This window comes from Taudactylus pleione, unplaced genomic scaffold (assembly GCF_031769625.1).
Source record: "Taudactylus pleione unplaced genomic scaffold, aTauple2 ptg000048l, whole genome shotgun sequence".
In the NCBI taxonomy this organism is placed as follows: Eukaryota; Metazoa; Chordata; class Amphibia; order Anura; family Myobatrachidae; genus Taudactylus; species Taudactylus pleione.
Window position 1 is genome coordinate 2,409,676 of NW_028284450.1, and position 25,198 is coordinate 2,434,873.

At 41.9% G+C, this 25,198-nt stretch overlaps 1 protein-coding gene across 2 annotated transcripts; it reads left to right on the forward strand.

The window, feature by feature from the left end:
- DUSP12 (dual specificity phosphatase 12) lies at window positions 1–25,198 on the forward strand. Of its 2 annotated transcripts, XM_088460543.1 has the most exons (7): window positions 1–126; window positions 365–643; window positions 1,219–1,332; window positions 7,743–7,861; window positions 15,886–15,976; window positions 16,869–17,046; window positions 24,451–25,198. In XM_088460543.1, the coding sequence occupies exons 2-7, from the start codon at window positions 387–389 to the stop codon at window positions 24,595–24,597; spliced, it is 906 nt and encodes a 301-aa protein (XP_088316669.1). In that variant the 5' UTR covers window positions 1–126; window positions 365–386; the 3' UTR covers window positions 24,598–25,198. The 2 variants fall into 2 exon arrangements, with proteins under 2 accessions (XP_088316669.1, XP_088316670.1); XM_088460544.1 differs by having other exon boundaries at window positions 1–643.

Below are 25,198 nucleotides of genomic sequence, written 5' to 3' on the forward strand. Positions count from 1 at the left end.
GTGTCACGTGACAAAATGATGTCTTCCTGTCACTTGCCAGCACTTCGACAACCCGGCCCATGTGCCTTCCTGTTACTTGCCAGCTCTATGACTTTCTTCCAGCCCATGTGAGAACAGCAGTACAGGGTGAGTTATACAGAATACTTATTACTCACTCTGCTGCTGCTCCTCCACTGACAGGGCAAACATGATCTTTATCACATGAATGTGCCTTTTGTAAAGCCGATATAAATGTATTTATGGCTTTATAAATGTGTCATATCATATTCTAGTGGATATCTGTTTTGTTTCCTGTAAAGTGTACTGAAGTAACCAGACACTGCTTGTATTCTCTGCAGTAAGCTTACATTTTATTTTGTCACAGGTACACTGTGACTTTTTGGAAGATGATTGTTGTACTGCCGGGGCTTTATCTGGGCAGTGTCAGTGATGTTGCTGATTCACAGCAATTGCAGCAAGCTGGTGTTACTCACATTCTGACCGTTGATAACATAGAGCAAAATCTTCTACAACACTCATTTCAAACAAAGTTTGTTAATATATTGGACGATTCCAGTGCAGACCTTCTCAGCTGTTTGCCTGAATGCTTACATTTTTTGAAAGAAGCTTTGGGAAAGCCAGGATCATCTGTACTTGTTCATTGGTAAGTCCTGTAACACATATGTTAAACAACATAAGCAGTTTAAGACCAATGTTAACAAATTCCTTGCAGGGTTACCAATGAGGGCATAATTATATATTTTTTCTGCAAGGCCAAATATTTTTTACAACCCATAATAAGTTTCAATTTTAAGTTTCTTTTAAAAACTTGCAGCATCTCCTGCTTTTTTATTAATATTATTGTCCTCTTTTATTTTTAAAGGTGCTACAAAGTTTCTACAGTACCACATAAGAAATATGCATAGTGAATGTGTAACTTACTGTATAGCAGCAATAGTGTAAATTGACATATCTAGGAACAATACACTGCAAAAAAGTAACAAACTAGGTGGCAGAGAACATGTGGTGAGGGTGAGGGGCCTCAATACTTTATAGGGCAAGTGGCGATAAGTCGCAGTGACAGTTGGGCTCTTAAGCCTATAATCGAGGTGAAGGCAAGCATACAGTAAATATCACAGTCATGAATGGATTTGGAGACAAAAGACAGGTGGAATGGTAAGTGCCCTGGGGAGGAACAAATTAAGGTAAATTAATATATATATATATATTTTTTTATAGCCAAGCTGGAGTTAGCCGGAGTGCAGCAGTAATTGCAGCTTACATGATGAACACCATAAGATGTACCTTTGAAGAAGTTTATACGAGACTGCAAAACATCAAACCAGATATTAAGTAGGTTATTTACTTTTGACAAAGTCTGCAGGAATGAATTATCAAAAGCATAGACAAGATGTATGTAGCATTTAGTGAATGTTCTTATGTTTAATGAATGATTACATATGAGGACAGAATTAGTGAAATGCAATTGAAATTGTTTATAATATCAATACTTGGTGCAGCTCCAATCTTCAAAAGCAGACTATCAATGAAACTTCCTACACACTTGTGGCTCTGTTTGAAGGGGCGTGCTTATGATAAAAGGATGGAGCTTATCAGTCAGATCTGCAGGGTAATATTAATGAAAGGGAAGTACAGTGTGCAAGAGAATGAAAGATGTGTCATAATGGGCACCTAGACTACTCCAGGTTAGACCCGATGTAAGAGATGAAGGTGGTGCTATTCTGTGCAGTTCTTTGTTCTTTTACACAGAACATTTTTTGCCAGCGAATGCACTGTCTGCATTGTTTTTTTTTTTTTTTTAGAGTCTCTTGGGTGCCTTCCTCCACCTATTTTGTATTTTTCGAAGTCTGAAGCTGCCGAAATCTGGGTAATACTAGCCGCGTTACAGCTACTATTCGGCTGGAGTAAAGAAATTATGTTATTTGTGCAGGTAATTCACAGTAAGGCTGTACAATTTTTTAAAATTCGTCCCCAGCTGACAATTAACCACTTGTTTTTACAAAATGGCCCTCAACATTTTTTTTACATTTATTTAAGCTATAGACCTTTTTAACGCGTTTCAGTTTTTACAAAATGGCCCTCAACATTTTTTTTACATTTATTTAAGCTATAGACCTTTTTAACGCGTTTCACCCCCCCGGTGGGCTCTGTCAGGGAATAGTGAAGTGTGTACTACTGTTTCTCCTTTTATTCTGTCATTGGCAGGGGAACATGTCTCATTTCCACTTCCTGCTATTGTCACTACCTCTTCCTGATGGTTGGATTGTGTGTGTGTGTAACCTCTGCTTACGGTCAACTTCACGTGCACTTCTGGGTAGTTGTTGTGACATAATTCCTGAGCTCTGTATAGGTCTGTTTTTGCCCATAATGATGACATATAGGGAAAATAAGACACCATAAAACAACCTAAAGCAAAAATAAAGTATCATATTATTATAACCATATCTGATACATTAAATAAAATGTTTTATGGATTGTAGGAATGTCTGTTAAGTGATACTACTAATACGTGTACAAAATACCTATGTAAAGTACTCTTATGACTTTGGCAGTTTAGGTAAATTAATTGCAGTCATTAATACATATTTGATATGCAAAATAAATATAGATAATTTGTTGATGATTTGTTTTAAAAAAGAAGCTGATTTGGGTATTTGCTAAAATAGACAATGGGGTTATATTTTGGAATATGCTTGAGACTTCAAGGCTTTTAGATTTAAACAGGTACGCTTGTACTCCAGAAGGTTTGCCCTTCTCATTTTAGAATAATGGAGTTAACTGGACAAAGGCCCTCATTCAGAGCCACTCGCTATTTGCGGTCGTTCGTTCTAAAACAAGGGGTGGCTATTCAAATGAACCGTTCGCTGTTTGCGGTCTGTTCACGCCTCTGTCTGAACGAGCGAACAAAACTTGGGGTTGGTGTTTGCTACCACAATTTTGCGAGCAGTTCTGACTATAAAATAACCCAGTGACGTGGTCAATGACGCTGCTGTTTTAAATATGCACACCCATAAAACGCCCGTTTTGACCTTTAAGCACGCCTGCGTTCTGATTTCCACTCCCCATTTTCAAGCACCTTCCCCTGTTACCACCCACATACGCCTCTTTCTGTCACTCAAAATAGCAGGCATTCGCTATTTTGCGAGCACATGAATTTCGGCCGCACTGACTGGTTAGCGCATGCGTATAACAATCCGTACGCATGCGCAGTTGGGCTAACATCGCTCGGAACGAATGAGCGGCCGCTTACGAGCGGCTCTGAATCAGGCCCAAAGAGCGGTGTAAGTGCATTTTTTTTAAGTTGTATTTAGTTTAGATATTAAGGGGTAAATTTACTAAGAATCGTATGTGGTCCGAGATTGCCCGAGTTTAAATACTCACTGCATCGCTGAAACACAGCCTGCATGTATCAGTGAGACAAAAAAAAACCCCTCAACAGCCAGTCCGCTGATTGGCCTCTCTGTTAGCCAATCAGCGGCCTGGCTGTTGATTGGCTTTGAGTGGCCTGGATATCAATCGGGGGATGCTTACCTCTCATGTGATCCCTGGCCTGGGCTGAATAGTTTTGGGGGTGTTATTGCTTTGGCCAGCAGACCCGGTGAAAGGGGCCGCTATCTGTGGCATTACACTCCGGCTAGTTGAGCCTAGTGCTCAGTTTTAAAAATGCGGGAAACCCCACGCCATTTTTTTTTTCCACAACCAGCGGCCGCTTACTCTAGTCACTTGCCAGGGAAGAGCTGTATGTGGTAGCACATACAGCGCTTCAGTCCGAAATGGACTGGGGCATGTCGTTTTTTTGTTTTGTTTTAATGGCCGGGATGCTACTGGACAAGAAGGCAGACCTATGCCAAGGGTTAGGTAAATATTATTTCTTTTTATAAGGTGAATATAGTTTGAGATTGTATGTAATAAACGTTCACTATCTACGGTGTGTGTGTATTGTGGATATTTTGATTATATTTTTTTTTTTTTACAGTGGGGGTATCGGTAGTTCCACAAGTGCCAAAGGGTTGAGGGTGGACCCCATGTGTTTTTTTTTTTTTGTTTGTTTTTTTTAAATTAACACTTTTTTGGGTTATTTACAGGCAGAAACATGCACAGATTACACTGAAGCCCCATACACACTGGACATTGTGTGTACGGAGCGACCTTTTCAGCTACTGACCCGGCAGGGGTGCCGGCAGCGGCGAACGACGGGCTGGGTTATGGGGCCATACTGCATTTGGCAACATGGCATCATTAACTATATCCCCAGATTTAGCTGCATGTACAGACGACTGGGAATATCGTTAACGACCCGCAGGAGTTTGCATCGTTCGTCGTTCAGTTCATACACACTGGAGGATTTGAACAATATATCGTTCAACCACATCGTTATCGTTCACAAAAAATTGTCTAGTGTGTAAGGGGCTTGACACGCTGTTCAGGAGGTAGTCTATTTAAACTTCTATTTTGGACTAAGTTTTTACTTAAATTGCACCCGTGATTATAGTCACGATTCTTGGTAAATTCCAGTGTTTTATTCCTGTCTATGGAAAGTACCTGTGTGTTTGGCTGATGGTGTATTTATTTCTAATGTTCATTCTAGCACCTTTCACAACCCATGCAGTTTCTTTTTCCAGCTTTGGGGTGTCACTCTCTGCTCTGTTGCTTCTAGCGCACACTGGTTTTTATATCAGAAGTGTGTTGCATCAGCTGAGTGTGCTAGAAGTACCAGAGCAGAGAGCCACACCCCAGGCAGGATAGAGGAACTGCATGGGTTGTGACAGGTGCAGGGTTCTAGAATGAACACTATGGGCCAAATGTAATAATGTGAGTGTTTTACAAATGTGACAGTTTAGCAGTAAACTCTCACATTAATCAAGTTTTTTATCTTCAAAATGGGAAACCATCCGGATGAGCGTTTAAATGGTGAGAGTTTTGAGTCTAACCACATGCGAGTTTGCATGTTCTCGGACTCTATTACATTGGCCGAGTTTAAAAACTGCTTGAGAGTTTCCTGCTAAACTCTATATTTTTATTTGTGTTTTTAGAGATTTTCATAATTTTTCTCCCGAGTTTGCCTTTAGTAAATTTGAATTTTAAAAAATGGCCAAACACACCTGTGATTGCAATCTCTAACAAACACGTAGCTTACCCCTAATATTTCATACAGTGCATCTGGAAAGTATTCACAGCACTTCACTTTTCTTGTTATGTTACAGCCTTATTCCAAAATGGAATAAATTCATATTTGTACTCAAAATTCTACACACAATACCCTCATAATGACAGTGTAAAAAGTTTTTCTTTAGATTTTTGCTAATTAAATTTTAAAACAAACTAAGAAATCACATGTACATGAGTACTCACAGCCTTTGCTCAATACTTTATTGATGCATCTTTGGCAGCAATTACAGCCTAAAGTATTTTTGAATATGATGCCACAAGCTTGGCACACCTATATTTGTGCAGTTTCGTCCATTCCTCTTTGCAGCACCTCACAAGCTCCATCAAGTTGGATGGGAAGCGTCGATGCACAGCCATTTTCAGATCTCTCCAGAGATGTTCACTTTCAAGTCTTGGCTCTGGCTGGGCCACTCAAGGACATTCACAGTTGTCCTGAAGCCACTCCTTTGATATCTTGGCTGTGTGCTTAGCAGGTTTTCATCCAGGATGTCTCTGTACATTGCTGCATTCATCTTTGCCTCAATCCTGACTAGTCTCCCAGTTCCTGCCGCTGAAAAACATCCCCACAGCATGAGGCTGCCACCACCATGCTTCACTGTAGGGATGGTATTGGCCTAGTGATGAGCGGTGCCTGGTTTCCTCCAAATAGAACGCCTGGCATTCACGCCAAAGAGTTCAATCTTTGTCTCTCATGGTCTGAGAGTCCTTCAGGTGCACTTTGGCAAACTCCAGGCGGGCTACCATGTGCTTTTTACTAAGTAGTGGCCACTCTACCATACAGGCCTGATTGGTGTATTGCTGCAGAGATGGTTGTCCTTCTGGAAGGTTCTCGTCTCTCCACAGAGGAATGCTTTAGACGGCCGGCCAACTCTAGGAAGAGTCCTGGTGGTTCCGAACTTCTTCCATTTATGGATGATGGAGGCCACTGTGCTCATTGGGACCTTGAAAGCAGCAGATATTTTTCTGTACCCTGCCGCAGATTTGTGCCTCGAGACAATCCTGTCTCGGAGGTCTACAGACAATTCCTTGGACTTCATGCTTATTTTGAGCTCTGACATGCACTGTCAAGTGTGGGACCTTATATAGACAGGTGTATGCCTTTCAAAATCATGTCCAATCAACTGAATTTACCACAGGTGGACTCCAAAAAAGCTGTAGGAACATCTCAAGGATGATCAGTGGAAAGAGGATGACCCTGAGCTCAATTTTGAGCTTCATGGCAAAGGCCGTGAATACTTATGTACATGTGATTTCTTAGTTTTTTTTTTTAATGAAATTTGCAAAAATCTCAAAAAAACTTTTTACACGTTGTCATTACGGGGTATTGTGTGCAGAATTTTGAGGACAAAAATTAATTTATTCCATTTTGAAATAAGGCTGTAACATAACAAAATGTGGAAAAAGTGACGCGCTGTGAATACTTTCCGGATGCACTGTGTGTGTATGTATGTATATGTATATATATATATATATATATATATATATATATACACACGCGTGCTGCAGTCTCTCCAAGCAAACCTTTTTGCCACTCCAAGTCTTGTGCAACTCTGCTTGGCCGAGCATCTTTTTTTGTGTATTTTTTCATCTGACAATGTGTCTGTCTCAATCATGTGCTTCACGAGATTGCAGTGATTAATTTGATATGCTACACTTGTACATGTGTGTGCGACTGAGTCTGAATCTGAATATGAAGTGCTACGATGCAATGGCTATAGCTTTTTTCACGCCAGGTTCCGTTGTGCTTAGTAAACAGACTCAGATGCACACAGATATAAAAGTGTTGCATATCAAATTAATCTGTGCAGTCTCATGCAGCAGTTTGTCGCATCTGATTGCGACTGATGCATTTTCGGGTGAAAAACATGCTCGGAGCTTACATGCACCAGGCATCTCGCCCCATATGTCGTAATGAAGCTATGTGTATGAAGACACATCTGTCTGTGTATATAGCCTAAAGATTTCTCATGGCTCACTGCTGGCTAGGAGGGTAAGAGAGTAAGAAAAGGTGCGGCTGCTACCGTGCAGTCAGGCTAGGCTGGTAGACAATCTTTTCAGGATCGCCTATTGCAGCCGCCCCCTGCCAGTGCCTGTGGCCTGGAGAGAGAAGGGAAGCCACAGCTTCCCTGAGAAAGGGCTGCAGGAACACGGTTCACGATCGCCCCCCCCTTCTGTTTACCGGCCCGCAGGCAGATGCAGCGATGAGGTTGCCACAGCAGCCGAGGGGCTGGCTTAGTTGGCAGAGGTGGGCTGGTGTAATCACATGAGATGAGACCACACTAGGCAAGTTGTTAACTGTAAGCACCAGTTAAGCCCTCTGATTTTTTTTTTCCTCTATGTTTTCGTTAAAACTGAAAACCTGTAATCATTAATTCTAATAAACACTAGTGACATATAACACTCATATGATACCTATTTATCTTCTAGCTGAACTTGTTTCCATAGATGAAAACCTTTTTTAAAAATAAGATGAGAAATAAGTTTTCAGAAACTTTCTAGATTTGCATGAGTTGAAAAAATGTATAGCACCTGCACTGCAGCTTCTTTGCCTCCAAAGATTGTGCTTCTTTCAGAATCAGTGAAGAGTTTGTACATCAGCTAGCACTGTTTGAAGCAATGGGTTGTGACGTGGATATGAGCAGTGCGAGCTACAAACAATATCGCCTTCAGAAAGTGACAGAAAAATACCCTGGTAAGCATTATAGAATCATGATGTTGTTCTGTGTTTGTTTTTTTTCTTTTTTAAAAGGTTACTCTATAGAGTACTGTGTAATGCCATAGCCAGTTATTTAAGAGCCAAATAAGAGTTGTATAATTGTGTCTGAATCACGTCTAATTAACCCTTAGTTTTTTTTACATGTCTGACATTTTTGAATAAGTAGCTATGAACATTCTAATGTAGCAATAGAGCATTATTGTTCTGTGTTTGTGACATCTATGTTTAACAATGAAATTGTGAACTGATCCTTCCATCAATAGAAGAATGGTCTCTTGTGTTGAGGAAACATCTGGAACTATTTTGCATTATCCTACTTTCTAAAAGTAATTATTTATTTTGTAGTTCATGGGATTTATTGATGCATAACAAAATCATGAATAATATGCATTTATCCCCCATTAAAGGGTGGCGAACACCTGAATCAGGTGTGGGGGGAGGGGAATTCAATCCTCCACAATGAGAAGATAAAAAAAAAATATATAGGGAAACTAAAATAACTTGTGCAGAAATTAGGTCTTCTCATTGTGGAGGATTGAATTCCCCTCCCCCCACACCTGATTCTGGTGTTTGCCCCATTGTCACTGTTTTAGCTGACTTTGTTACTTAGTATGGACATTTTTTATGTGCATCATTGACCTTGATCAGTACGTTTTGTTATTGTATACCATTTTCTTTGCATGTTTACTTTCAGTTTCGAATAGTAAAGATTAGTTGAAACCTTTAGATACCTTGTTTCTTTTATCATTTCCATTTGCACACCAGAACAAAAGGGGTTTTTGAGCGCATCTATACCATCATTATTTATTCCAAAGAAATTCTGAGGAAGCTAGAGAACATGCATGGATTATCATTGAGAAACAAAACACACACAAAGGGGAAATCATTCTAGACTAAACATTTTGGGTGTATATGCAGGACGGACTGCGATTGGGAGTTACTGCTGTCAGGAGCTCACACCCTTGGTGCTGTATTCAAACAGCAGCGAAAACGGCTGGTTTTCGCCAAGAAAACAGCTAAATTTGCTGCTTTTCGACATACAAAACAGGCAACGTATTCTCCATCTCAGACCAGGAAAAACAAAAAATGCAAAATGTGGGGATATCTTTCAGAACCCTTTGGACACCCCCTAATGATAAATTACCCCAACATTTTTTCGTAAGTTGCGTACTTTGCCGAAACACGACTGCGCAAATTTTGGGTGAAAAAATATAAAAATTTGAAAATGATTTGAACATATTGGGTATGATTTTTTTGGGGGGGTGATATGGATGCTTCAAGTGTCTTAAACATTGCACACGGTCGCAGCAAACGGTTTTTAAAATTGCGATTTTGCGACAAGAAAATATACTTGCACCCATTTTAGCGTACCCCCAGTTTACTTGGAACAGTAATTTCCTGGACAAAAAAATAGCTTTCTATCATTTTCAACTTTTTTTTTTTTATTCACCCAGATTATGTACACAACTTATGAAAAAAAATTGGGGGTAATTTATCGTTGGGGCCTAAAACTGCATGAACTGTATGTCAAAGAAGATTGTATTAAGCATACAGTTTATACAATAGAAACTATTGGAATAATCTTTATGGAGAAGTACATGAGTGTTTTGTTGGGTGTATCCGGTGCAAGGGTCTTGTTTCAGGATCCAATAGGGGCAATTATATCTCTTCAGTTTAAAAAAGTTACCCAGAGATGTTGTACAAAACAGTCTGGACTATTAAGGTTCATATTGTACATATGAAATATTGACATTGACTCCTTCTAGGCTACATAATATATGGCCCACTATTTCCAAACTTTGCTGGCATCTTTAACACTCTGGCACAATTTTTCATATTTTTTGGAATTGCCCCGTCTTGCGCCATTTTTGGTTGGAGGTGTTTGCTCTTATACAAGATGTCCTATGTCTCACCTTAACTCCGGACCCCTCTTTAGCCCTCCTACATTGGTACCCCACTACTGTCCCTAAATCTGCCCAGGGGCGTATATATAATGGGTGCAGGGAACACGGGCCCCTGGGTCCAGGGGGGCCCTGCATCGCACACCCTGCACCCATAATATTACTTACCTCTCCGAAGTCCCACGCCGGTGCGGGGGACCGGAACTGTAAAATTACTGGAAAATGGCAGCCGCGGCCATTTTCCCGTCATTTGCGCATGTGCAGTACAGGGAAAATGGCCGCCGCGGTACATCTTAATTTCTGCTAGGGCTACTATTGCTCAACATTGGAAATAGGTTGTAGCCAAAACACAATTTCATTTTGAAATTCAGACCAGAGAAGCTCCCTACTCTATGGCCCCCTCCTCCAGTGACATGGTATCCATGGCATCTGTATGTCACAGACTGTAAAGGTGTTCCGCCTGTACACCCTATCCCACGAAGCCCTACTCCTCCCTTTAACTTAAATGGACCTCCAAGGTATACAGTGCATCCGAAAACTATTCATAGTGCTTCACTTTTTCCACATTTTGTTATGTTACAGCCTTATTCCAAAATGGAATAAATTAATTTTTGTCCTCAAAATTCTACACACAATACTCCATAATGACGTGTAAAAGGTTTTTTTTTTGAGATTTTTGCTAATTTAATAGAAAAAAAAAAAATAAGAAATGACATGTACATAAGTATTCACAGCCTTTGCCATGAAGGTCAAAATTGAGCTGAGGTGCATCCTGTTTCCACTGATCCTCCTTGAGATGTTTCTACGACTTAATTATAGTCCACCTGTGGTAAATTCAGTTGATTGGACATGATTTTGAAAGGCATACACCTGTCTATATAAGGTCCCACATTTGACAGTGCATGTCGGAGCACAAACCAAGCATGAAGTCCAGGGAATTGTCTGTAGACCTCCTAGATAGGATTGTCTCGAGACACACATCTGGGGAAGGGTACAGAAAAATATCTGTTGCTTTGAAGGTCCCAATGAGCACAGTGGCCTCCATCATCCGTAAATGGAAGAAGTTCGGAACCACCAGGACTCTTCCTAGAGTTGGCCGGCCGTCTAAACTGAGCGATCGGGGGAGAAAGACCCTAGTCAGGGAGGTGACCAAGAACCTGATGGTCACTCTGTCAGCGCTACAGCATTCCTCTGTGGAGAGAGGAGAAGCTTCCAGAAGGACAACCATCTCTGCAGCAATACACCAATCAGGCCTGTATGGTAGAGTGGCCAGACGGAAGCCACTACTTAGTAAAAAGCACATGGCAGCCCGCCTAAAGTTTGCCAAAATGCACCTGAAGGACTGTCGTACCATGAGAAACAAAATTCTCTGGTCTGATGAGACAAAGATTGAACTCGTTGGCGTGAATGCCAGGGGTTATGTTTGGAGGAAACCAGACACCGCTCATCACCAGGCCAATACCATTCCTGCAGTGAAGCATGGTGGTGGCAGCATCATGATGTGGGGATGTTTTTCAGCGGCAGGAACTGGGAGACTAGTAAGGATAGAGGGAAAGATGAATGCTGCAATGTACAGACATCCTGGATGAAAACCTGCTCCACAGCGCTCTTGACCTCAGACTGGGGTAAGGGTTCATCTTTCAGCAGGACATTGACCCTAAGCACACAGCCAAGATATCAAAGGAGTGGCTTCAGGAGAACTCTGTGAATGTCCTTGAGTGGCCCAGCCAGAGCCCAGACTTGAATCCGATTGAACATCTCTGGAGAGATCTGAAAATGGCTGTGCGCCGACGCTTCCCATCCAACCTGATGGAGCTTGAGAGGTGCTGCAAAGAGGAATGGGTGAAAATGGCCAAAGATAGGTGTGCCAAGCTTGTGGCATCATATTCAAAAAGAGTTGACGCTGTAATTGCTGCCAAAGGTGCATCAACAAAGTATTGAGCAAAGGCTGTGAATACTTATGTACATGTGATTTCTTAGTTTTTTTTGGGTTTTTTTAAATTTGCAAAAATCTCAAATAACTTTTTACACGTTGTCATTATGGGGTACTGTGTGTAGAATTTTGAGGACAAAAATGAATTTATTCCATTTTGGAATAAGGCTGTAACATAACAAAATGTGGAAAAAGAGAAGCACTGTGAATACTTTCCGGATGCACTGTATGTGTATGCAAAATTATGAAAACCTTAACTTTTAATAGAACAAGAGTGTAGTAGGGACACACTCTTGATAAGACAAATATACCATCACAGAATAAATTCGTATAATGATATAGTTACAGCAAAAATTTTAATAATAGTATTCCCTAATTAATCAATTCTATTTATATTAATGAAAAAAAGGGAAAAATTGACACCCAGCTCAATTCAATTTACAGTGCTTATAATATCCGATATACATCTGTTGAGGATGTGGATGTACTTCTATATCTCTCTTGCATTCAAATCATGAAGCAACTTTTTATCATGTTGAGTGCTTCATATATAATTAATTTTCAGAGGTAAAGTCAGACTAAATAAGTAGAAGAGTAGTATCCAGCACACAGAATATCAACAAGAACGTTAAGTTTTAGGCTTCTGTTAAACCAGTCTAATCATAATCATTGCAGTGGGAGAGCGTTGGTCACGCTGGGATGAGAGAGCACTAGGGAAAGTAAAGATAAGATACCTCCGGTCAGTAGAGATCAGGCACGTTTCGCCTCAGTGGCTTGGTCACCTTGATCATCGACAATGCCAGCAGGTAATAAGGGAGAGAAGAAGTCTTGAGCACTGACAGCAGAGCAATCGATCTGTTGTTTCACTGGGGTATAGTGGGGACCACTCTCTTATCCCTGGTTCAGTGTTTCCAGACCAGGGAGAGCAGGAGTGGTGAGACGCAGCTCCCTCCCTGGGCTTTTCTACATTCCTTTACACACAGACGTCTGCGGTATTCTCATATGCACACAAGGGGTTCTCTACCTTATTGCTTGTTACATTTCCATGATCTGTTTTTTTGATTAATACAAGCAATAGATTAGATTAAATGTTGAATACATACTAATTGAATTGTGATAGACCCTGCCTGTGTTATAAACAGAGAACCAATACACTGATTATGCTTTGATCTATATTGCAGACTGCTACTCTCTCTGATTATATAATTATCAGTTAATAACTACCTAGATTATTGTTGATTTTTAACTTGCATAATCATTTTGTATCAGTTTGCACAGATATATGATTTAGTCACAGATATATGATTAGACTGGATTAACAGAAGCCTAAACTTAACGTTTCTGTTGATATTCTGTGTTCTGGATACTACTCTTCTACTTTATTTAGTCTGACTTTACCTCTGAAACTTATTTATATATGAAGCACTAAACATGATAAAAAGTTGCTTCATGATTTGAATGCAAGTGAGATACAGAAGTACATCCTCAACAGATGTATATCTGATAATATATGCACTATAAATTGAATTGAGGTGGGTGTAAATTATTCCCTTTCATTAATATAAATTTAATTGATTAATTAGGGAATACTATTATTCAAATTTTCACCGTAACTAAATCTTTATACATATTTATTCCGTGATGGTATATTTGTCTTAATTTTGTCTTATTAAGAGTGTATCCCTACTACAATCTTGTTTTATATAAGGGTTGTTCTATTAAAAGTTAAGGTTTTATGATTTCATAATTTTGCATACACATACATGTCTTTAAGAGTGCGCCAGAAAGACTTCTTTGTTGTTCTGCTTCTCAGTAAAATCACGTATTGCATCTATTTAATTACTCTACTGTCATATACTCTACTGTAACTAACAAGTACATAATCATTTACTTGTTGGCAGAATTAAACGTCCAAAAAATAGTGTGGCAAAATAAATTATTATGCCATTAAAATTAAAGACTACAAGATTTACCCCGTACTGCCATCCCCTCTACACTTCGATACCAGTTACTACATGTCAGACATTACACTGCGATATAATTAACATATCTGCTGTCCTAGTTTACATGGATTCTTCTACTATTTCATGACCTAAACTACTATTTGAACCATAATGAAATCATGTATTGCATAGATTTAATTATCCTCAGGTTCAAATTGTAGCCTATATAGAATGCAATAAAATATACATTCGCCTTTTATGAAGTTGAAGTCTGAGACACAGTGGTCAAATAGAGGAATCTAAGTCAGAAGCTTGGCATACTGACTCTACAGCCCTGGTTTTTATCAATATCACCAGTTACAGCACCTGCACTCTTCCCTTGAGGGTGCCTGGCACAGAATACAACACACTACACCATGTTAGAAATCGTTTTGTTTAAGATTTACTTCTTATGGGTTTATCCCATCTGTTATATGGTCTTCTGATTGCTCAGAACCAACACTTGAAAGGGTTGCACGAGGTGGCTCCAGAGTGGGACAGGGGAGACCTTAGCCGAAGGAGTGGGAACAATTTGTGAAAATACTTTAAAATTCTGTAGGTAATACCTGGTGCCTGTACACCTTCAAGCCTCGTGGAGTTGGCATTGACACCATGGCCCACATTTGGGACATTTGGAGAATTTGTACGTTGCTTAATCTTTTCAATTACGTTGCCTCTCATATTTAGTTTTGCTAGGATCAATTCCTTATGTTAAAGAGCATGTATAGCTTGATTAGACAAGGAAGGATGTACACTTGCGCTCCTGGGTGTGTTTGTGTGTGGAGGGGAAATGTGGGGGGGGGGGGGGGAGCGACTGGGGAGGGGGGTGTGTGTATGGGGGGTGACGTGTATCAGTGTATAGCTGCAGTGTGGGTTGGTGTGAGGTGTACAAATGATGAACCAGACACTGTAAATTGAATCCAACCTGTTTATTGGTGAGGCACAATGCTCCCCAGGTGGTTCCATGAGTGGGGTTAGGGATGGATGGGGTGGTTCCGTTTGATCCTGGTCAGGGAATTGGTGGACCCTTTTAGGGGGCTCCTTGCCGTGCGGCCCTTTCTTCTGCACGTCCCCTTTGCTGGACCTATGGTCTCAGTCTAGGCGGACTAGGATGTATGTGTTGTCAAGGAAGTCCTGTGCAGTGGCAAATGGCGGCGTCCCGCACTGGTGGTGATGGTACCTACCGATAGGTGTGCTGTCCCTGGTTGGTGCACAGTTGGTATGTTCTCCGGTGTTGGCCCGGTGGTTGATGGCACCCTGCGAGCCCACAGGGTGTACTCCGGACGGGCGCCCATCACTGCTCTGAGGGTTGGGATGATGCGGCGGTCCGCGTTATAGTCCTGTCCCACGTGTCCGTGGGATTGGTGATGATCACCAATGCTGTGGTGATGCAACAGTGGTGTGCGGGGGGTGTATTCTCCAACGCGTTTCAACCTTCATCAAGGAGTTACTGAATTAATGGACTGAAGAGTGTTATATAGGAGGAGGGTGGATGTGTGGGCGTTCTCAATTAATTGCATAGCCTATTGGGGCCGGAGGTGCTGGTCCGATTAGGATGCAGGTGGGTAGGAGGGGGCAGTGTAAGTGATTGACATGTGTATCGGCCAACCAGTGTGTTTGTGTGACTCAGCTGTGAGCGGGGGGTGAGTGTGGGCGTGGAGTAACCGCCACGTGGTAATGGCCGGGCTGCATAGGGATGAGCGTTGCCGTGGGAGCGTTGCCGTGGGAGCGTTGATAAAACATGTACTAAAGGCACCTAACCGACAGACATTTTATCTGACAGCCTGAAACCCATCAGATATAGTAGCTAGGCACTGTGAGTTATGTCAGTGCCTGGCCACACAATATTACTCCATTTTTTTTCCTCTGCTTAGGAACAGGGACAATTGTGGTTGCTTGGCCCAGGGCAACTCATACACTACCCAATGCGGCTGAATAGCAGCTCACAAATTATTGTATATTTTTAGTACATGCAGGACGATTTGGCATGTCGATAATTTGTAGTCTGTCGCGCAAATACACTGTACAATTAACTGCTGGAATGCCAGTTAATTGTATAATTTATACCCAGCATTAGATCAAATGTATCTAGAACCCGATGTTGAGGTTATAGCTGAGTAACTGAAACATGAAATTTAATTTTATATTAGGTGGTTAAATAAGAACAATGATTCTCTCTTTCAGAATTGCGGAATTTGCCACGCGAAGTCTTTGCTTCGGACCCTGGCTCCTTAGGTCAAACTAAAGAAGTTATTTTCCGATGCAGAAAATGCAGGTTGGAACTGCCTTCTTCTTTTGTATTATGTATACATTTTAGACGGCAGGGATCCACATGAACTGCTCAGACTTTGTAGATGAGTTCTCATGTTAGTGGGGAAAATATCATGTAATCCTGTAATTAGGAAACATTATGCAGCAACATATTTTAAAAGTTATAAATATAACTAGTAGAAATAACCTACATTTTATATACAATAACAATGAAAACTAATACTATCATTTGAAGAGGTGAGTGGATGAAGGGGTTATGTTTAGTGGAAACGGAGATATTTACAGATAAAGATAAAGATGAATTATACATAGCACTTTTATCCACAACATATATCAGTAAATAAACTACCAACATTTAAAATTACATTGTTACTATGATTCCTAGGTCATAACACCTTCATTCATTAAACAAACTTAATTTTCCAAAAAATCGTTCTATAATGTGTTCTTCCACTCACCTCTTTATTTATCATGATATATCATTACAAAATGACATGACATAATATTGATATACACATATACAGTACATAGAAGGCCATTAATATCTTAATGAGAAGGGCCATTCTGGGATCAGCAGGGGGAAAGCAAGTGTTCTGGCTGAAATTTAGAAATGTAACAACTTGCGATATCTCAAAGAGCTTGCACTCATCTGTTTGTCTTTCTATCTGTCTACAGTATCTATCTAATTTATACACAGTATCTATCTACACATTGGTAAAACAAAAGTGCACAAATCAAGTATTAAAACACAACAAAGAAAAACTAATTAAACTATTAAGACAAAACGGAATGTAGTTGAAATTGTGCTGTATTAATAATGCGTTTCTCTTTTAATATGAATAAACATTTATAATCTATGTATTGTTAGCTATTTACAATGTCATTTTTTTTTTGAGGCGTTCACTGTTCAGGGAAGGAAGTATCTTAAATCACGCTTTAGGCACTGGACCTGCAGCTTTTGTTAATAAAAGATTGACGCTGGTTCAAGATTCAGACTATACAAAGTGCACCTCTTTCTTTGTGGAGCCAGTGCAGTGGATGGAGAAATCTCTGCTGGGAGTTTTAGATGGACAGGTAAAGCTGGAAAATAATAGTCCTAATAACTATATATATTTTTTATTTTAATTGTTTAACCTGCTGCAGGAGTGACTTTTTTTTATATTCTTTCATAGTAACAATATAATACACTGATTTTGTTCCCATTCATACTGCAGGTCTGTTTATCAATTTTATGAATATCAAGTAAAAACAGTGTTCATATAACAGCCTGCTGTTCTGCAGCATTAGCATTGAATCTATAGATTAACAATGGGGCGGATGGAGCTACAGCTCCAGGCTTCCACATGAAAATAGGCCCATCATGACAGCACAATATGAGCTGGCCACACAGTCAGCCATAAATCAAGTATTAAAATTGTATTTCTATTTTCCTCACAAAATTACCAAATTTTTATACTTTTACATATTTAGGGAGACATTGGGGCTGACCTAGTAGGGGGTGTACACACCCACATGGCACTGGTCATAGCTTCTCTGCTTCTTATAATAGGCCCTTGAACATTTTCAGCTCCAGGCCCATGCGGCCCTGCTTACATTTGTGCAAGCATTCCCCGAGCCATGTATCCGTGCTGCCAGAAGCAGTGGTCGAAGTGGGGGTATGGAGACATACTGTGTGCTCGCACGGAAGGCGCAAACAAAAAAAATTACCACACATAACTAGGAGCGTGCTTCATGACATTAGGGGTGTGGCCACTCAAAATGGGGGCGTGTTATGCATCCATCTCTCATTCAATCAGACAATCCTAGTTGTGCCATCAGTGTCTCTGGCTGTGATGGGGGAGCACGAGGGTGCAGCAGGAAAACAGATGTCGTGCGCATGTGTACAGCATCTATTCTCAGTGTAGGGGGAGCCTGGGGTCAGCCTAGCACTGGGCACACTCCCTCAGTGACGTGGACAGTGGTGCCATGAGGCTCCACTCCCTTTTCGTCTATTAGTATAACAGTCGCGATTTGTAATTTGCCTTGCGAGCTAGACAGTAATCGGGCATCTGGGTATTTTGTAGAAGCAACATAGATTAATGCAATTTAGGCCGGGTAAACATTAAACGACCCAAAAATCTTGCTGATGGTTGGGGCGAATTACCTTCGCCCTGGGCCATGCATGTTTTGCCCATACAAATTAAAAGATTTACTGAACGATCACTCGTTTCGTCCATCGTTAAAGTACACTGCCGCACACACGATATTGTGTAATAGACCATGCAGTACGGCCAATAGCATGACATCGATGAAGACCTGCGAGAGTGCGCAATCGCGGGTACACATTAAATGATTGCGAGATATATCATTTTGAGGCATATTGGAATGATAATATCGGACAATATATTGTCTAATGGTTACCCAGCTCTAATGAATTTACAGTTGTCTGATTACTCCTGTGAAGTAGGTCTTTAAAGGTTCCCAAAAAGATGTTGGAAAGACACAGAGCCAATCAGTAGATTATAAAATACCCTTCTGGATGGCATCCTGGGAATTTGAAGCATATAAGACAAGTAGTGGGTAAGGGTCTGACATAGCTTAAGGAAAAATAAAATGTACCTCTTCTATTGGATGAGCCCTCTCCTCTATTGTATAACTCAAAATAGTTTCTTAAGAGTGTGGTAGTAACGCAGAAAGACCAGAGAATTGCACAATACAATGGTAATAACTAATAACACTTTCATAGATAAGGAAACGCAAAATTGCATATCTAGACTGCAAGAGTTGTCCAAACTTGATGCTCTCAGTCTGTCTAATATCAGGTTTATTACCCTATTGTAGTTCCCCATAATAAATAATAGAACTCCAGTTGGCAACCGTGGGAGTATAACTGTTTACTATTGCAACCAGACTACCCGATATACTGTCATGCACGTAGCTACCCACAAAGTCTGTACGCGCTTACTGATGGCTGAAGTGGAAGCTCTATGGGTGCAAGACATTTATATGGGATGGTGTATCTAAATCACCCACAGTTTTCAAAAGGTTTGGCTCTCGATATTAGGTAATTTTGTTAAAATAGTTTAATATGAGACCAAGTTTAATTCTACTGCTCATACCCCTAAAGTTTTATGAGACTTTTAAGTGAGGTTATTAAATAGTGATTCTCGAAAATTTGTGGACCCTTATGCATTTTCTTACTTTCTGCATAAAGGTGACCTATGAATATATTAAAATCGTCATTCTAGAAATTGAAGGAGACCCAATCAAATGCTAATTTAAAATTATATACTTTTCTTTGTCAGAAATGATATGTGAAAATCTAGGATTCAGAAACTGGTGTGACCCACTCGAGGACAGGCGTGGCTCAAGGCTTGGAGGGTGTGTCCCTGTGTCCCGCTGCCTGTTTACTGCTAGCCTAGCCACGGGCCCTAGGACACGGCATGGCTCTCCAGCCTTTGGTGCACATGATAATGCCCTTTGTCTCCTCCTCTAATTGAGCTTTAGCTGGTGGAGAGTTTAATACGTGATGAATGATCAGATAAACAGAATTCGAGGATTTGTGAGCGTGGAGGCCGGCAATCCCGCCAGCACCGTCCTCCGTGCTCAGCACAGGCAGGTGACTGTGACTGGGAGGAAGTGGATGCACAGGCGGTGACTCGCTGGGAGGAGGGCTGGCCTCATGCGAGTATCTGTAGATACAACGTCAGAAGGGAGCTTTAATCTGAGTTGTCTGTGTGTTTGGAAAGGAGCTGTGGAGGAATAATGACGGAGGGCTGCTGATATAAAGCTGTCAGGGAGCAAAGACTCTCTCTTCCCTGACTTGTACAATCCTGGCCTTAGGCTGTTAGTAGCCCTGTGTTTCTATCTAGTTAATGAAATACTTACCTGACAGTGCATACCCACTGCTTCAGTCTTCGCAGCTAATGTACTCTGTCAGTTGCAGTATGCTGTCCTCAGGCCCGGCGACATGGGGGGGACTAGGGGCACAGCCGCATCGGGCCCCGAGATTCTAGGGGCCCTGGAGGGACCCACAGACAAATATGTTGCACTGCTGGCTGCTCTGCTGCGATGCAGGGTGCACTGCAGACACCATGCATCACTGACTGAACGGGTCCCCGCAGCGGCATTGACAGCATTGCTGTAATGAGTCAGACTGACTCAACATCGACAGCACGCCCCCTTTGGTGCGAGACCCGTAGCGACGGAGAGCACGTCGCTATCCGGGTCTCGCGCATGCGCACGATGGAGCTGCCTCCGTCATGCGCAGTGGGGCAACATCGACCTGCTTGCGAGCGTCCTGCGCTCGCGAGCGGGTCTGAATGACCCCCTGTGTTCCTACTTCCTAGACCAGCTACAGTTAAGCATGCGGTCCTGGTCTCCTCCATTACTTTGCCCTGCTGTGTTAGCCACGGGAAGTTTCTTGCTGCAGAAAAGTCAGTACAGTATCCTCCCGACTTAATGTCTCTGTTTTTGCATTATTTTTTTTATTTTTATTTTTTCTCTCTCACACCTTCTCTCTCACTCCTCTCTTTCTCCCCTGTAGTAGTGTCCCATATAGTAATACCCCTGTAGTAGTACCCATATGCCCATGTGGTAATGCCCCTGTAGTGCCCATATAGTAAAGCCCCTTACAGAAAAAAAAATAAAATAAATCATTACTTGCCTTAAACCCTGCTCCAACGTCCGCCTGGCTGCTCCTCGGGACTATGGGAGAGACGTCATGACGTCTCACCCATAGTGCCCGTGGGGAGAGCTGAAAGCTGGAGTTCAGGAGAGAACTCCAGCCTCCGGCTACCGCAGCACTGCAGGGAAGGAGCCGGGCGCTCGCTGGTAATAAAATCTCAGCGAGCGTCCGGCTTGGAGCCTCCCTGTGGCGCCGGGCTGGAGAACACTGGTGGCGGGTGCACCTCCAACCCCCCCCCCCCTAGTTGTGGCCCTGCTGCTAGGGATGGTGGGGGGCCCTAAAGATTGTTGTGTACCGGGCCCTATGATTTCTGTTGCTGGACCTAGGCTGTGTCGCTGTTTCTGTTGTCCAAGAGGTGCTGAAAAGCCAATCCCTGGAGCAGTGCTTCTCAACTTTTTTTTTTTTTTTCTCTACATGTGCTATGTGTTACAGTAAATGTTAACCTCCCAGGGGCAGCTCAAGGCAAGGGCTGACAGGGTGTTGCCCGGAGCGTCATTGCCTGAAGGTCGTAGCCCTGCGCTCTGGTCCAGGCACCAGCTGAACCTTGTTAGAGGCACACTCTGATCTGCCTCTGTTTACTGCTAGAGTAGCCGCCGGGCACTAGGACCCAGAGCGACTCCTCACAGAAGCACAACCTACGACATGCGCCTTCTGCGCATGCCAACTCCTTGACACGTTTTTCCTTTGTCCATGGAAGCTATTGGACGTGCCCTGAGTATCCCGTATAACGGGAGACCCCTCGGAGACCCTAATTACACTGTGCCACCACTTTTACAAATTATAAATAATCCACTGCAATCACTGTGCATAAGAGGCCTTACAGTGTGTGCACTACCTGGCGCACCACAATGCTGAAACTGGGAATCTTTACAACCTGTATCTGCTGTTAACACTGTGTTACCTATTCCTATTTTCTACCTGGGTAATAAACCACCCTTGGGTTAATCCAATCTGTTGTGTGGACTAGCCTCCATTTGCACACTGTTGCCACCTACCACCCTAGTGTCCTCCAATACCTATGGCCTGAGCCGCCCTCTTTGCCGCTCCCGGGCAGCCCAGCGGCACAGCTCCTCAATCCCTGCATTGTGGGCTGCGGGAGGGAGAACACCGCAAGGAGGGCATAGTGATGCCGGAGCAGCTGCAGGAGGAGGTACTTGACTAGTTCAGAATAGAGGTTAGCCGGATTCTCATGCAAATAAATACTGTACCTGTGTTAAAACTGCTTCATTATGTGCTTTATTGGCAACTTAAGACAGCAGAAAAATAACAACCATGACTTCCAATTTATATTATCATCACTTATCAGGCTGTTTTTTTTTTTCTGCATGTTTTACAGATGTTTTAGTATGGGCCCATTTATCAAATGGTTTGGTGCAGTAGATGTCGCAAATATCTCTTGGGTTCAGTATCTGCATAATACCATATATACCATACCATATATCATTGCGTACCTTGAAGGGAACAGATATGTTGTTTTATTTATCAAACTGTGAAAAGGTGGGTTTTTTTGGGGTTTTTTTTTTTTTGGAGCGTGACGTCAATATCTGACTTCATCTCCAGGCTACATGGGGGAGAGGGATGTTCTCAGATCCCTTCTTTGCGTGTATGCAGCTCCTCCTCTCATTCCTGCTCAAATAAGAGCTAGAAAGGGAGACTAGTGGTATCCAGACTGCCAGGTAAAGTGCCTATCTGATATTTCTGTGGAGATTCTATTTAAAAGCTTTGCTGTCTGACTATTAACCTATACTTGAAATACAATAGCAGCATATCTAGCTATCTCTTGTGCTGTTTTGGGAACATTCCCATACTGTAAAATGTTATATGTGTGTTAAGACAGTGGAACTCATTCAGACCCGGTCGCAAGCGCCGAGCGCTCGCAACCGTGTCGATGTTTAGGCCCTGCGCACGCGCAAGCCCTGGAGCGAGAGAGAAATTCTCTCGCTTCGGAGCTCACTACAAAAGGGACGGCTGTCGATGTTGATCGACAGCTCGCCCCGTTTTGTAGGCGTGGCGGGGGGGTGGTTTCACAAACTGAGGCGTTCTTTAAGAAACGCCTGCCGTTTTGTGAGCGGCCGCACTGACATCAGCAGTGATGTCAGTGGGGAGCTTCCTGCTCGATCAGAGCAGGAAGCTCCCTGGGGCTTACGGTTGCCAAGACCCAACCTTAGGGTCTCATCACAAGCCCCGATGGTCGCGATGGTCTTGACCATCGCAACCATCAACCTGGTTGGTTGCTAAAGCTATGGGTGGTAACCCACAGCTTAGCTAGCGACCAGGAGGCCGCACCTGAAAAGTCAAGCGTCCGCCCTCATTCAGAGCAAGCGCCCGCTTCTTGCGAGCACCTCTGAATGAGGGCCAGTATCCTTTTATACCTGAGTGTAGGGGGGATGGCGCCAAAGGTAATTTGCGCTGAGCAAAACTAGTCTAGAATCGGTTTTGTTTGAGCAGCAATTACTTCAGTCAAATAATTACAGAAATTGTTGATCAGTCCCACACATGGTCTTGGAGGAACGAGATTATGGCCAGATTAGAACGATGGAAATCATTATATAAACTTCAATCAATAATAGTAAATGTATAACTTTGAATTCATTAGAGTGATACGTACAGTTGCTTCAATCCACTGGGAAATGGGATGCCTTTTATCATGCTGCCAGGTCTGGTGTGTATTATGCTTGGCACATTGTTTTCCATCACAAATATTTGTCTTACAGCTCATATATCCTGAGGTCCTTGGGTACTTTAGTCTTACTGTTTGCCGTTTTCCTTCTATTTGTTATCTGGTTAATATGAGTAAAATATCTATTCCCTGCTGAATGTTCAGTGAAAAAAGCATACTTAGGACATTTCCTGTTTTTTTGTGGTTGGAACACAATCATTTTAGTTAGTATACAGTGTGTTCATCATGTGGAGAAAATTATTTATTGGTGAGTAGATATTGCTTTTTAAATATTAGTGTATGAAATACGTAGGTGTAGCTTATTTTATTTATCTGCATTTTCATTTATCTTTACATGTGTAATGTGTGTTTGTAAGATTATATAATATCCACATTCAGTACCTGCATTGCTGTTCACTGATCATCTTGTAATGAAAACTGTCTAACACTAAAAATGGTTGTGGAAAACACATACAAGACATGCACTGAAAATGTATATAAACTGTGAGGACACATTTTCGGTGTTACTTCTGGGGCCTGATTCCAAGTTGTACACTAATGCTGCCGCTACTGCGCCTGTGTATGAAGCTGCTCTGTAAAAATATGCAAATGTCGCAGCCGCTGGGATTTCTATTGAGACGCCAACCTGCGGCTTTGCAAATCCAAGCATCGGTCGAAGATCGTTCAATTATCACAGTTCTGAGGATCTATGATCGTGCAGAATAGCCGCATGTACAGATACGCCTGACCACTTCTGCTGCTTACGGGATCGCAGACAGTCTGTGACACGCCCCAGAAATGGTCACGATAAGCCTGCGGTCTTTGCTTCCTCTCCTCGTTACCTCCCACAAACGATTCCTGACTGTCAATCACACTAGGAGTAAGTAGTTGCTGTGAGCGACTACGCTAATGTACTTTGACACATGCGCTGTGCGACTGAGATGCATGCGCAGATTGCCAATTATCACTCATCTGCACAAACATCAGAATAGCGTACATCTTTGAATCAGGCCCCTAGTGACCAACAGCTATGAAAGCTGTACTTTGGTGATTAATATTTTTGCAAGTAATATTAGTTACATGTTTTTTAACAGTACTGGAAAGTCATTTAACAGTGATTAATTAATATATTACATATGTTTAATGTTTACAGCTTCTGTGCCCCAAGTGCAACTCCAAACTGGGTTCATTCAACTGGTATGGAGAACAATGTTCATGTGGTCGCTGGATCACGCCAGCATTCCAGGTTCATAAGAACAGGGTGGATGAAGTGAAGCCTGTTCCAATCCATGGAAGATGAGGAGAGTTTGATACATAACAATGCATCAGTGCAAGTCTCTCAGTTACTGCCAGTGGGGGCTCCAGAAGTGGGGCTGCAGCGCAATCCAAAACTCAAATGAGGGAACCACATCAACTGCCCTTCTAAACGCTGCCAACATCGCCGACGGGACTCACTGGCAGTTTGTGTGACTCACCAATATGAATTTTGTGCTGCAACCCCAACTCTGGAGCCTCCACTGGTTCCTGCTCACATTTTCAACCATTATTAAAAGTAGATTGTTTATTTTATTTATTTTAAATCTAAGATAAGAATTTGAATCTTGTAGCAGTAATCAAATTATTTTAGTTGGTTTTGCGAAGTTCACTATTCTTTTTTTCTGTTTGATGTCACTGTTACTAATACCTGCCTTCAATAAGGATCAGTGTTAGATTTATCTCAGATGCTGCTCAAAGTTTGTGGAGAACCTACTTCTTTTAATATCTAGCTTTATGGTTTTTCCTGGAAGAATAACCGATTACACATGATTCTTTAGTGACTTCTAACATTGAGCTACCAATTTGACAACACTGTTATAATATTATACAAGTGTTTTTGTATTATAATAAAGCATTTACATTAA